The sequence below is a fragment of the Larimichthys crocea genome, chromosome XVI (assembly GCF_000972845.2).
Source record: "Larimichthys crocea isolate SSNF chromosome XVI, L_crocea_2.0, whole genome shotgun sequence".
In the NCBI taxonomy this organism is placed as follows: domain Eukaryota; kingdom Metazoa; phylum Chordata; class Actinopteri; family Sciaenidae; genus Larimichthys; species Larimichthys crocea.
In genome coordinates, this window is record NC_040026.1 from 10,660,040 (window position 1) to 10,673,772 (window position 13,733).

The 13,733-nt window shown below is 41.5% G+C and overlaps 1 protein-coding gene across 1 annotated transcript in view; it reads left to right on the forward strand.

Annotated features, from left to right (window-relative positions):
* LOC104918061 (cytohesin-3) overlaps positions 1-13,723 on the forward strand; it is a 32,920-nt gene extending 19,197 nt beyond the window's left edge. Inside the window, exons 8-13 of the mRNA XM_027289219.1 lie at positions 2,398-2,546; positions 2,690-2,801; positions 6,626-6,702; positions 8,655-8,726; positions 8,861-9,015; positions 11,941-13,723. Of these exons, the coding sequence (XP_027145020.1) occupies positions 2,398-2,546; positions 2,690-2,801; positions 6,626-6,702; positions 8,655-8,726; positions 8,861-9,015; positions 11,941-12,013 (638 nt within the window). The 3' untranslated portion in view covers positions 12,014-13,723. The remainder of the gene's footprint in view (positions 1-2,397; positions 2,547-2,689; positions 2,802-6,625; positions 6,703-8,654; positions 8,727-8,860; positions 9,016-11,940) is intronic.
* The last annotated feature ends 10 nt before the right edge of the window (positions 13,724-13,733 follow it).

The following is a 13,733-nucleotide window of genomic DNA, read 5'->3' on the forward strand; positions in this document are numbered from 1 at the left end:
TGTTACATCTATTTATCCATTTTATTCAGTTATATTACAGTTAATCTAGCTATCTGCACCATGTATCCAATATTTTTATCCAGCTTTTTTTATAGCTAACTGCTTATTACATAGAGAAATCTTTTTCAGCCATTTATCTTTTGTTTCAGTCCACAAGGTTGATGTTAGAGCTGATTCAAAGCAGATTTCTTCTTTTATAAAACAAATCTTTTTATTTTTTTAATTTTTTAAGGAATTGAGCTAATGTTTCCATTGCAAAATGCAAAGTATCCCCTGGGATAATTCCCCCTTTGTTTGGTAGTTACAGATGATCAAACAACAATCAGGTTGTCTGGATGCATATGAGCCAAGTGTGAAATCCAATATGTTGGACAAAGTCAATGCACTGGAAAGTAGTGTAGCCTAATGTTCCAACAGAAGTGCCGCCCGAGGGACGAGGATGCATTGAGTAATGGCCTTTTTTTGTAATGCGTTTCAATCATTAAGCCACCAGAGTTACTGTAACTAAAGCTCAATGAGGATTAACCAGAATACAGTAAGTGCAGATCACTGCAAGAGATGGGATCAGAGTAAACAAACAGCAACAAACAAGTTACATACATTATTCAGGAAGACTCAACCTGGCTGAGTGATACATGGTCTTGTGATAGACAAAGTCTACAACTACAACAGTCCGTAAATAATTAAAGACGTTATAGAGCAAACTATTGTGTGCAAGACTGTTGAGAGTGCATGTGGTCCCATGGAGGGGATACTCCAAGTTTTATAAATTCAGTTGATGGACTCCCTGCTCAGGTATGGATGCAGCAAATGCTGTTAAGTAAAGTGTAATCATGCATGGTGGTAAAGCTGCAAACACGACTTAGGAGATATACGTTCTATAGGGACAATATGCAGGATGAAAGCCTCAAAAATGAAAAGAAAAGTTACTTTTTTAGGCACATTTCAGTGTCAGACATTTCAGTGATATATCTTTACAGTGGCCCCATAAAGTCTCATGCACAATCTGTGTATAGGCATGTTTGTCTGTGTGTGACAGTTGTGGGAGCGGGACAGAGCAGCAGCTTAGAACCATGTGTGTAGCAGTAACCACACAACCACTCATAAAAACATGAAATGATCAGAGATCTTTAATTACCAGGGGAATGAGCAACCCGTTTCTCTCAGTGCTTCATCATGCACATTAATTTTTTGATTATACTGACATTCCTCTGGCAGCTGCCAGCATCTCTTCTCCTGTAGTAACATTGTGTGCGAAGCTCTTCTATTTTTTTATAGTGAATGTGTGTTAGTGGGCAGACAATAGGCAGCGCAGGACAAACAGGACCAAAGTGTGTCAGTGAGAGGAGACATACAGAGGGGAATGAATGATTCATTTACAGGCAGCCAGTGGCCCGTGTGTGAACATTAACACGCAGTAGAGAGACTAATGCCTTCCCCCCTCCCCCCTACTTTTTCTCTCACTCATGCCACAGACATTTTTCAAAGGTATTACAAATTCTGAATTATTACAAAAAAAAATATATGGCTTGTCTGTTTCTAAAAGTGATGTATTGGTAAAAAAAATAGAGAGAAACTAAGCCGCAATTTTTTCTTTCTGTCTGTATCTTAATGTCTGTAAATCAATGACAAAAATTGCAATCATTTAGAAGAATTACGGCTCACTTCCTAATTCCCTTTGCTACCTATAATAGCAATATTACAAGCAGCAATATGTGTAAGAAGAAATGGAAACACTAAAGCTTAATATAATATACAAACTATCACCATATGCTGATGATACGCTGTTGTATATGCTGAAACCTGAAAATGTTGCACCACATAATTTGGTTCCCAGTCTAATGTACAAAGTAAATATCTACCTTAAAGAATGAAAAATAAAAGAAGGTAAAAAAAAAGGATTGTATGTGTACATATTGTAAGAAAAGACTGTGTCGGTATCTAATAATGTGTCACTGTGTCACAATGGGAGATATGGTAATTGTGTCCTATTTACCATCTCGGTTGACAGCTTATTATAACTTGTTCCATCTATGCCGTGCTCTGCACTGCATGAGTAATGTGTACAACTCTTTGATCTCATTTAGACCTGGTAGTAACATGCAATCCATTCATCCATTTTCCGTAAACCGGTTGCGGAGGGGGCTGGAGTCTATCCTAGCACTAGACACTGGGCGGGAGACAGGGCACAACCTGGACAAGTTGTCAGTTCAACACAGGGCTGACTATAGAGATAAACAACCATTCACACTAACATTCACACCTACTGGAAATTTAGAGCCACCAATTCACCTGTATGTCTTTGGGCTGTGGGAGGAACAACATGCAATCTGTATGTGATAATTACTGTACACATAGTACACATATAACCCATGATTCCCTTACTCTGGTTCTCAGACACCTGCTACGTGTTGTCATTTGCCATCATCATGCTGAACACCAGCCTACATAACCCTAATGTCAGAGACAAGCCCCCAGTGGAGCGCTTTATCTCCATGAACAGAGGCATCAACGAAGGAGGAGATCTGCCAGAGGAGCTTCTCAGGGTGAGGATTTCTCAGAAATGAGTGCGTGCGTGTTTGTGTGGGATGATGATTGATCTCTGTGACCGTTCTGTCACACCTACTTTGTACAACATTTCCTCCACTGTTTACCTTTTTGATTAATAGTTTTCCTCCCTCGCCCGCAGAACCTTTACGACAGCATCAAAAACGAGCCCTTCAAAATCCCAGAGGATGATGGGAATGATCTGACGCACACATTCTTCAACCCCGACAGAGAAGGCTGGCTCCTGAAGCTCGGTATGTGCTTTGAAAAAAGTAACCTTGATTATGTTGATTTATGTCTGGAGAGCATTAGCATCATTATGAGGAGCAGTGTCCTTCATTTCCCTGGTGATGAGCGTTTGTGTTGTCTGTTTGTTTGCGTGTGTCTTGTTTGTAATGGGGCAGCTATGTTGGAGGTCGACAACTCTTGGGCAAATCTTAGCTCAACCATTGACTGTCTATAAAGATGGATGACAGCTCTCCAAAAGTGAAGCCCCGTGGTGGTCGGCTACAGTATAGGCCATAAACTCCACCCCCTTCATTTATACGTCAAATAAATAACGCTGATGTTTATTCAAGTGTGCATTTTTCTGATATCTTTTTTAATTAGTTATTTGATGCTATAAAAGGAGGACAAAAGCATGCATTAACAAATAAAAGATGATACTTCGTGTTCATTTTGCCAGCGTGAAGTCTAAATACTAAAGGGTCCTTTTCCTAATTAACTGGCTGACATGGTTATTTATGTCAACAGATGGTTAAAAGTTAATAATTGACAGGTCGCAAAATGTGGAAAATCCTCTGCCTCTGCCAGACTTGTAAGTAGCAACATGAGCACTACGAAAACTAATTTTAGTTTAGCTCATGATGATTTCTGCCGATGCAACCCCATTTTTGCCCCAAAACTGTCCACCTCCATGATGCTGCTAAATAAAGTTTGCTCGGGAATCTGACACAAGTGCAAAAGTGTCTCTTCGTCCTTCATCTCGTTACCTCTCCTCTTCGTTTGCTCTTGTATTGTCTCTTCTCTCCTTCCTCTCCTCTCACTTGGAGCATGCTTCTTTCTGTGATTACACTCCTCTGTCTCAGGCTCTCTGGCATGTTGATTTTTGTGCTTGTTGTGTCTTTCAAATTCCTTCTGTGTTTTTTGTTCCTTCACTCTCTCTCTCTCTCTTTCTCTCTCTCTAACCTTTCAGCCTTTCACCTTTTGTTCTGTTCTTTCATTCTGTTCTGTGATGGCTGTTCCTCCTTAAATCTCTGTATTAGGAGGTAGGTAACACTCCTTCCTCCATCCTCCTGGTTCATCACAGAGTGCCCTCATACTGGCATTGGCTGCCATTATCTCCTTAGCACATCGGGGCCCCTGAACATGCTAGCCGCCTCATTTAATTGGCTTATTGTATCAGAGATGTTATTGGGCAAATGAGAACAGCATCGTGAGGTGATGGGTTATCTCATTCAAAAGGCAAGGCGAGTTGGAGGTCAGTGATCTCTCGCATCGTGCATGGGGATTGGCTGCATTCCTCTCGTGGCTCTGGAGGAGGCTGGGTGACGCACAGAGCTCGTCTCAGTTGGTGCACACGCAGAGCGCTCATTTTTGTTCACCTCATCAAACCACAGTGACGATTGCCGCATCCTCTTTAGTCTACGGCCTCTTATCATTTAGACATGATTACAGGTAAAGAAGACAAAGTCATGTGTGTCAGAGCAATAAGCAAATAAACAAAGTGCTTTTAGCAGATACAATTGAAACCTGGTGAGTTTTTAGCCCACAGTGTATCAATTTATTTAAATTAAGGTGAACATTATTTTCCTTTGACCTGCTGTATTCACTGTCGTTTCAATAGATGCAGTTTCACAATTAGATTGGCGATTATGGGCGCGCTCACCTTCGAGTTCACTTTCATATTGGTCAAAACAACTTTTTTTTTTTTAAACTAATACTACAAACGTTTAGGAAATATGATTTTTCGCTTTTTGCTGAGAGAATATTGATGCCATTCATTTCTGTAGGTAAATATGAAGCTTAGCTTGGCTTAACACAATAATTGGGAACAGTGACGACTCTGTCAAAAAATAAAATCCACACGAGACTGGTGTCAGTCTTCTAACTCTGGTAGAAAGTGGGAAAAAAGTGCATCATTGAAAATGTCATACTTATATATGACAGCTCTTAAAACATTAGCGGGTCAACCAGTGAACTTAACCAGATCATAATTAAACTGCTGCATGCCGTTGGAATTGATTTGAAGTAACGCTAACATGCATTGCTCTGACATATATGGTGTTTGCTTAACTCATTGATTCCCTGGAACAAACACCCAGGGGTCAGCTGGGTCACCTCGACAACTACAACAGGTCACCTCGTGAGACCGCCCTGCGCTTCATACAGCTCCTGTGTAGCTATCTGCCAGAACATGCAGTCATGCTCGAGCTTAGTGAATGGGCTGCTTTGAGTCTGTGCCATGGGAATGTGTACCTTCCCTTCCACTGGGTGGCTGGTCATGCAGAGATATAAAGCCTGTTTTCATTCTCCCCCCCTCTGTTCCTGTTCCCTCTGCCCTACACTGCTGCTTCTTCTCTTCCTCTACAGATCCCTCTCTATTTTCTGTTTTTGTCCCACCAGCTGCACTTGCCACATCATTTCAGCTCCGAAATTTTTCCCATTAATGAATTTCACGTTGATTTTTAGCTCCATCAGAAAGAAGACTGAGCACTCTGCTAACCTGTCAGGTAGTTCAGTAGGACATATTGCTAACCCATTGAGGCTGTGAAGCTCCGTAAGCTCTCATTAGACCACACTATTACCCCGGTCTGAGCCTGCTGCTATGCCTGAATCCATCATCATCCAGTGTGAACAGCATGCCATAAAATTCAGTTATTTAGACGCTCTTACAGTATATTTCAGAAGGCCTGTTATCTGCAGAAAAGTCACACCTCTGCTGGTGTTTATGGAAGAAAATCGCAAAACTCAAATTCTTTGAAGTGTTCATATGTAAAGATAAAAGTACCACGTAACTAGTGTTTAAATTAGATAAATGACCAGTCAGTGTGGAGTACTGTGGCTGTTCTGCATGTGAGGACTTCAAATTCACCCAACAAACAAAACAAATGGGAAATATTTTTTATCCTGCTAAATTATATAAACTATTAAAATTGAGTAATGCGAGACTTTTAACCCACACTACTCTCCCTCTCTGGAGTGTCCATAAATAAACAAGTGAATGATAAATTTGCATTCAAATCATGCAAACATGGAAGACACAATGTGAAGAAGAAACAAATGTCAGGGATAAAGAGCTGTCTAGACGGTTATATGTGTTCACTGTAGCAGAGTAAAACTTAAATTAAAACTATGTTATGACCTCGACATGCTCATTCAGGTCTAGTGAGTAAAATGCAGTGAGTGCATCTTCAAGTAAACATTGCTCATACATAATGTAGACGCTGGGTTTTACTCTAGTTTGTGGTATAGAATAAAAATCTGGGTCAAGTGAACATTACATATTGATTACATCAGTAACGGCTGCTTCGTGCTCATTCTGCAAAGTCAGCAAACATGTTATTATGGCGCGCATATTGCAGACTGTACATTGACATCAGCCACATTATGTTTTTTTGATTACATAGGTAAATTACTCATTGCATCACTGATGGTGTAACGGAAAATCCAATAATCCCATTAAATCTACTTTTATCTGCTGATGGAGACAGATGGAGAGATTGTGTCTCTTATAAGGAGATAACTTTATATTATTCCTACATTCAGATGTTTAATTAGTCGCTCCTGCCTCAGTTGCCACGTGAATGTGGTGTGTAGATGTCTGGGAACACGTTTCACAAGCCACCCCCCACCCCGCCCCCCTTTTTTCCCCTCGGGCATCGATCTCTCGAGACGAGGAGGGGGGGCACTGGAGGGATTATCCAGCCTCTGATTGAGCCTAATAATGCAGAGAGCTGATGATCAGAACCAGATGTGGCACGTGGAGCTGAGGTCTCCTGCAGGTTAGACTCTGTATAAACACAAACACCGTGACCTCTTAGGTTTGAACTCAAATGTTTTGTGTTTCTCTCCGCAGGCGGCAGGGTGAAGACGTGGAAGAGACGGTGGTTCATTCTGACCGACAACTGCCTCTATTACTTTGAATACACAACAGTAAGTTGACAGATTGATGTGGGGATAAGAACGGACTGCAGGGATACACACCTGACAGTTGTTTTGAACCTCAATCTGGGTTCTTCTGTTGTTTACCAGAAAGCAAATTACACAAATATATAACTTTTTTCAGATTACTGACAGAAAGAAATGAATAGAGTGGATCTTAAAGAACTAGTCTGGCATTATAGTAAATAAAAGTCATTTCACAAGTTTTTAAAAAAGCTTTCTTTTGTTTGTTTTGTTGAGTGTTGTATGATGAGAGGATCCTCTCTCTCCTCCCTGATCCTCCGCTCAAATGTGTATGCTCAGAATGAAGCTACATCCTGGAGACTAAGCTTAGTTCAGGATAAGATTTAAAATAGTGAGAAATGGCTAGCCTGTTGGTGTCCAGAGCTTATGAATTTATATTTACCAGAACTTCTGAAGTTCACTTATTAATATGTTATATGTACATAGTAATCTGTACAAAAAAATCTAGCCTTAAAACACACAATTTGTAGTTTTAGGGGGAGTGCTGGACTATTTTTTTTGCAAGGAGCAGTGACATCCTGGCGGCGTATCCACTGGTGCCCTGGACAATTCAGTGAGAATAAAACTTAAAGAAATCACTGCACCCGGCCAAGAAATTGTTGAAATAATGTCAAAATGTTGAAATATTCCTTTCAGAATATCAATAAATACAGTTTTACATTTCAAAATAATGTAATATGGGTGGCCTTGCTACATGTGTGAACCAACTAATATGTGGTATAGGTAGATAAAGTGTGACAGGATTGTAAGTGGAAACATAAAACAAAGGCCACACGTGTACTCTGCGTTTCCCTCACACACTTTAACACACAGACAGATGAAGGCAGAGGTCTTTGCTTTCCAGCTCTGCCTCTTTAACAGATGCAGCCCCTTTGACCTAAATGAACCTCACTCATGCAATTATCATGAGGCATCATGGGAAACATCTGCAAAGTCTACGGCACACATCTGGCACAGCTAAGCCGCAAGCCAAGTGCCTCCCCCCAACCGGCTGCCTGTCACCCCAACATCCCTGTTTTAAAGAACATCCCCCCGAAACACACGCACACACACATACACACACACATGAATGCACCAACCCCTCAGCACACACATATGCACACTGCAGCGTGAGCACATACACATTAAAAAAAGGCACACACAGCCAGCTGTGAGCAGCCGTCCCAGGGCATTTCCTTCCCCCTGTCGTGCCCCCTCATTAGTAGGAAGATGACAAGCAGGACACAGGGCTGTTCCTCAAGGTCCCCCCAGCCCATACACACACATACACACCCACACACACCCCTCACATCTGGCCCCGCAGACAGAATAGGAATCGGTGGAGGATGGCGGGTGTAGGGTTATGTCTCCCTCGGGTGCTGTCCCCTACGTGACCAGGATGAATAAAAACCTCCAGTGTGCTTTTATCACCACCTCGATTTCTAGTTTGATTCCGTCAGGCTCCATATGTTGGGGTAGTCGTTAAAACACTTAGTTTGTCCGCAGTGGAAACTAAAGGTGCTATATGTAGCATCAGATGTGTGACATTAGTTTTATTTGTAGCTGTTACAAATCACACAATTACAATTGTTTTGAATACTTGCTGTAGAAATAGTTGCCCTCCACCAGCCACATATGGCAGAAAACACTGTAGTGTAGGTGTATTCATTTAAACACGTTCAACATCCAAATAATAAAAAAAAAAACTACAGCTTTAAATGTTTACCATCTTCAGTTTAGCACGTTAGAATATTAAAGTAAAAGTAAGTAAGTAAAAGTATTTAAAATACAAAAGAAATATAGATACTATCTTGAGTGGATCCTCTCTTTATTGCATAATGACTTCATCTCACTCCTGGTGCCATCTTAAAAGAGAACAAAGAGGACATGTACTAGTGACGTGTTGACACTGAGTGTTGTCTTTTTGTGTGTGTTTCCAGGATAAAGAGCCTCGTGGGATTATTCCTCTGGAGAACCTCAGTATCAGAGAGGTGGATGAGCCTAGGAAACCTGTAAGGAGCACCTCTAAACACTGTCCTGTCCCTCTAAATCCATCTTTTAAATTCATACGGAGAACATAAACTTTGTCAAAACAAAATAAAATCTAACTTATATGTTATTTTTGCCTCCTGATGTCTTCTTACAGAACTGCTTCGAGCTCTACAACCCCAACCACAAAGGTCAGGTGATCAAGGCCTGCAAGACAGAGGCGGATGGGCGAGTGGTCGAGGGCAACCACGTAGTGTACAGGATATCGGCCCCCACGCCGGAGGAGAAGGAGGAGTGGATCAAATCCATCAAGTAAGAGAGACGCCGTGTTAGTGTGGATCCATTTACACTGAGAGGGCACTTAGCCAACACAAGGCCGCTCCCATGTGACACTTTCTCATGTCTGACCTTGACTGTGAGACCCCACAGACACACACAGAGCTGTGAGCTTAATCAGAAATGTGCAGGCCAGCACAAACACACACACACACACTTATGCTGGTGACTAAATGTGACTTGGTTTCTCACACTTCTGCACAGATAACGCTCCGTGCTGATTTCTGCTCGGCTGGATAAGCTCACTTCCCTTTTGATTGGGGGCTCAGCAAGCAGAGAAAAAACACACACACCCTACTCAGCCACCGTGGCTTTGTGGACTCTTAGCTTTGCAAAGCCTTTACACCTGATCCGTCATGTTCAAACGCTGCCTTGTTAACCAGGAAGGAGAGTGGAGGTGCAGCAGTAAATTGGACCCGGCGGGTAATTGATCAGCTCGCTGGTTATCATCCACTCAGCTGCATCTTCACCGACAAATATGATCAATATCACAGCAGAAATCATATTACGCAATACTTCCATGCTCTAATGATATTAAAAACCCACTTAGCATTGACATATGTGTGTCCATTAATGAAAGTGATGGGTTTTTCCAGCTAAGTTACTGGAAATCTTGTTGGGATGAGGCTGCTTCGTGTACAGTTAAAGTGATTGGAAAGAAGAGAGAGGTGGACATTTTTCTTGGTTTGGGAGAGTCAGTCTATTGACCTTCAGATGACACACTGTCTGCATTACACATTTCACACTCCTGTTGCAGGCCTACGAGTGTTTTTAGTACAGGAATAATAAAGACTAAGTCTGGACTCAGCGGGACGGAGCTGTGCTGCCTCAAACACACTCTCACTTGACTCAGCTGCTGGGGCGGCAGACTGTCCTGTGGTCAGCAGATTCACACACACATATGAACACACACGCACATACACACGCACAAATACTGTAGCCACACCTGACTCATCTGCTGGAAACTGCTCTGGTCTTGTGGTAACTATTCAGTGCGCACACTTGTGTTCTCAGCATGTGGATTGTTCTGCTGCTGGGAATGTTACTCAGTGTTATTCTCACCCTCGGTATGCGTCACCAGTGGTGGGATGAAACTAACTACATTTACCATGCCTAAATTTGAGGTACTTGAGTATTTATATTTGTATGTATACTTTTAGTTCACTACATCTCAGAAGCACCACTACATTTGTCTGACAATTTGGTGTCTTTAAAGTCTGTGTGAAGTAAGAATAAATATGTGTTCTGAGTTTGTCAGGCCAAAAGTCAGTTTGTGAGAAAGTGTTATCAACCATCCAGCCAAATTTGAATGATTAAAAATATCAACAAGTTTATGAAATTAGGTGTCAAAATCAGTAAAAATGAGCAGTGCTCTCAGCTCCAGGACTGTGGGGGCGTGTCCGCTGAATGTGCTGAAGCCACTCCCCCTCATGGGAGCAGTCAAGCAGCCATTTCAAAGCGACTGAAACGTGTCAGATGAGTTCAGAAAATGACATGACTAACTTTGAAACACTCTGAGCGAGATAAATTAATCCCTATCTCTTTGCTAGGGGTGCAGAGGTATGCTCAGGGTGGCCTCAGCGTGTCATCGAGCCACCCTTTAGGACCGCCCAAAAAATCCTAACCCTAACCCTGGACTGGAAACTGGTGGAGAACAGTTTTAACCTCTAACTCCACATTTCAGTAATATATAAGTTTTACAGCTTCCTAAGCTAAAAAAAAAAATCATCCTATCTATACGTTGAATTAGCTGGTAAATGCATTGTCACAAAGCTGAAAACAGATCTGTGGTGCTCAAAGAACAGCGATGCTACAAGGATGAGGATATATGATATGAACTGTATATGAAGTAATTAAAAACACCATAAAGAAAATGTCAAAATTAGAGTATTTAGCAGCTAAAGAGTTGAATATTTCTCTCAGGAGGTGGTGGAGACCAAAATAGAGACAATAGGAGACTGAATTTTGGCCACACTGTCACTAGAAACACGACTCTAAATGAATGCAAATGTCGCTTCATGCCTGCTGGGCGTGTAAATAGGCAATTGTCTGCTAGCATATTCAGCTTATCAACTTAAAAGCTGATTTCCTGTCTGTAATTGCAGGTTTGAGTCAGCTAATAGACGGCTTTAAAGGAAGAATCCACCACAACGTGTTGGTTTTCTGTTAAAAACACGTGGATGCTTTGCTTTGATCAAAGTTCAAAATTCTCATTTGCCCTCCTTTTTTCCACATTTGGTACTAATAAGTAGCACACTGCTGTGTTTGCACTACTAAAATATACAGGCTGGATGTTTATAACCCGTCACACTTACCAGCATCGCTCTACTTTCCAATGCACACTCTGATCGACAGCTTTGTCCTCTGAGACAGCTTTAAAATGACTGGCTGGCAACGTTTTTGTTGCATTACTGGCCGCATTTGGCTGTTTGCCGTTGTGTTTTGTCCGCGGATAACATAAATAATGAGATGTTGAGCTATTTATAGCATACTAAATGGAGTTTGATTGAAAAACAGGTTTCAGAGGTGCAACAAATCGCTGTAAATGTCACGTTTTCGGTGTTGATCACTTGGAGTCAAAGCGAAATGGGTTATATCTAGATCCCCCAGAATGCAGTGTAGACACAAGATGTGACATATTTTGGGTAGGATACGCTGACTGATAGAGACGAGACAGATTAAGGTCAAGTGAGAAATTACTGGAGTGCTCCAAACATCACAAACCGATCACATGTTCAGTGTTTTTCTTCTCATTATTGCAGATTTTAACATTTTTGATGGTGCTCAAAATACAAGTTGTTAGCAATGTTGACAAATCAGACTAAGAGTGTATGAAGGATTGACATGAGCAGTTGGAAACAGTCGATCAGTGATCCGCTCCTTCCTGTCCTCTTTCCACAGAGCAAGCATCAGCAGAGATCCTTTCTACGACATGTTGGCCACCAGGAAGCGAAGGATAGCCAATAAGAAATGATGACCGCCCACCTTCAACCACACCTGCATCGCCACCATGTCTATGACCAGCAGAGTCCTCGTGTGTGTATGTGTGTGACTCTGTGTGTGTGTGTGTGTGTGTTATAGAGGTCATGAAGGCCTCCCATTTGTTCTGTCAGGGCTGGAGGACGAGCAGCAGACAGAGGTGCAGGAGGAGTTTTACAGACTGAAACGGATCAAGTGACCTCCCAACTGAAGATTTTCTGCGCCTCGGTTCATGGTTGACGCGACTGTGAAGGTTTTAGTTAAACCGGCACTGTCGTGTGCCGTTTGGGGGAGAATAGGGTGCAAAATCTTTACCAAGCTGGATGGATGGAAAGAGGATGACAGCCATGTGGAAATCTTTGCATATTGTAGCTGTGACAAGCTCGCCCTCTGCTGGATACATAAGGAACTAAAGCTACCGTACTACACAGGCGCAGCTTGACCAACCTTTCGTCGTATGACATCTGAACCAGCTCGCCTGGTTGGTTGATGGCTGTCTGCCAAGAACACTCCCAGGAGCCAGTCAATATTTTATGTTCACCTCATATGTCCTTCGACAACTGCCAACACCAACAACGTTTTGTAGTATCCTTCAGAGAGACCTACAAGAGAGCCTCAAGCTTATAAATCAGCTGGTCTGATTGTTAGCCCTCAAGTAAACTATCTGTATATGCAAACACTTGAAAATGATTTATTCTAGAAAAACATAAGCTCATATACTTTCTCATTTACAGTAAGCTCCCTTATTTTTTCTTTGTAGACTAATAAATTGACGCAGGTTTAAGGGATTTTAATGACCACGGTTCCAAACGATCATGTCGTGTATTGAAGATCCACCTCTGTGATCAATTTCATTTTTGTATTTATTTTCTTAATTTGTTTAACAAAAAGAGGCAGCCCCCCCCACCACCCCACCCCAATTTACATTATGCATGTATAGTATATAATGTACATACTGTTTTTTTTTTTCTTTGTTGTGTTTATGTAGCATGTAAATCATAATGGCCGTAGCCTATACCCGTTCACCTTTTTAGTTCAACAGCTAACAGTTTACAATAGTGGAAGAGGGACTTTGTGCAGCTCATTTCAGAGCAGTGAAACCTCCTCGCACTGTTATTACTAAAGATCAGATAATACATGATGCTATATGATAAAGGAATGCTCACTATGCTGAGTTGGACATAAAGAGAGTAAAAGGACATGAACGGGTTCAAAATATCCTTGAATACCGCGTGGATGCTGACTGGAATATAAGAACAGTTTTCCCCAAAACAGATCAAGCCAACGCACGGCTCATCTTTCGATAGCAGATGAAGTTTTGAGTTTTCGAACGAGGCCTGATGTGAGTTTGGGAAAACTGCTCCTGAATACTTTGATGAATTACTTTGAATAAAAATACATGCTGATCAGAAAACAAGTCTTTGTGTGCATGTGAGCTCAACTTACCAGGGTCTTTGGTTATTTCAAACATGGAAACGGAGAATAAAATATCGAGTCTGCTGACTCAGATAGCTAGAAAAGTGTGTGTATTTAACAAAACCTGAATACAGAAGAGTGCTATTAGTTTTCATCCTCACTGTATAATGTATCTACATCATAATTTAACCGTAGTGGAAAGTTTGTTCAACAAGAGGCTCGAGTACAATCAATCTATTCCTAGTATATGATACAAAGGCAGACAAAAAAACAAACAAAAAAAAAATCCTTAGCAACTT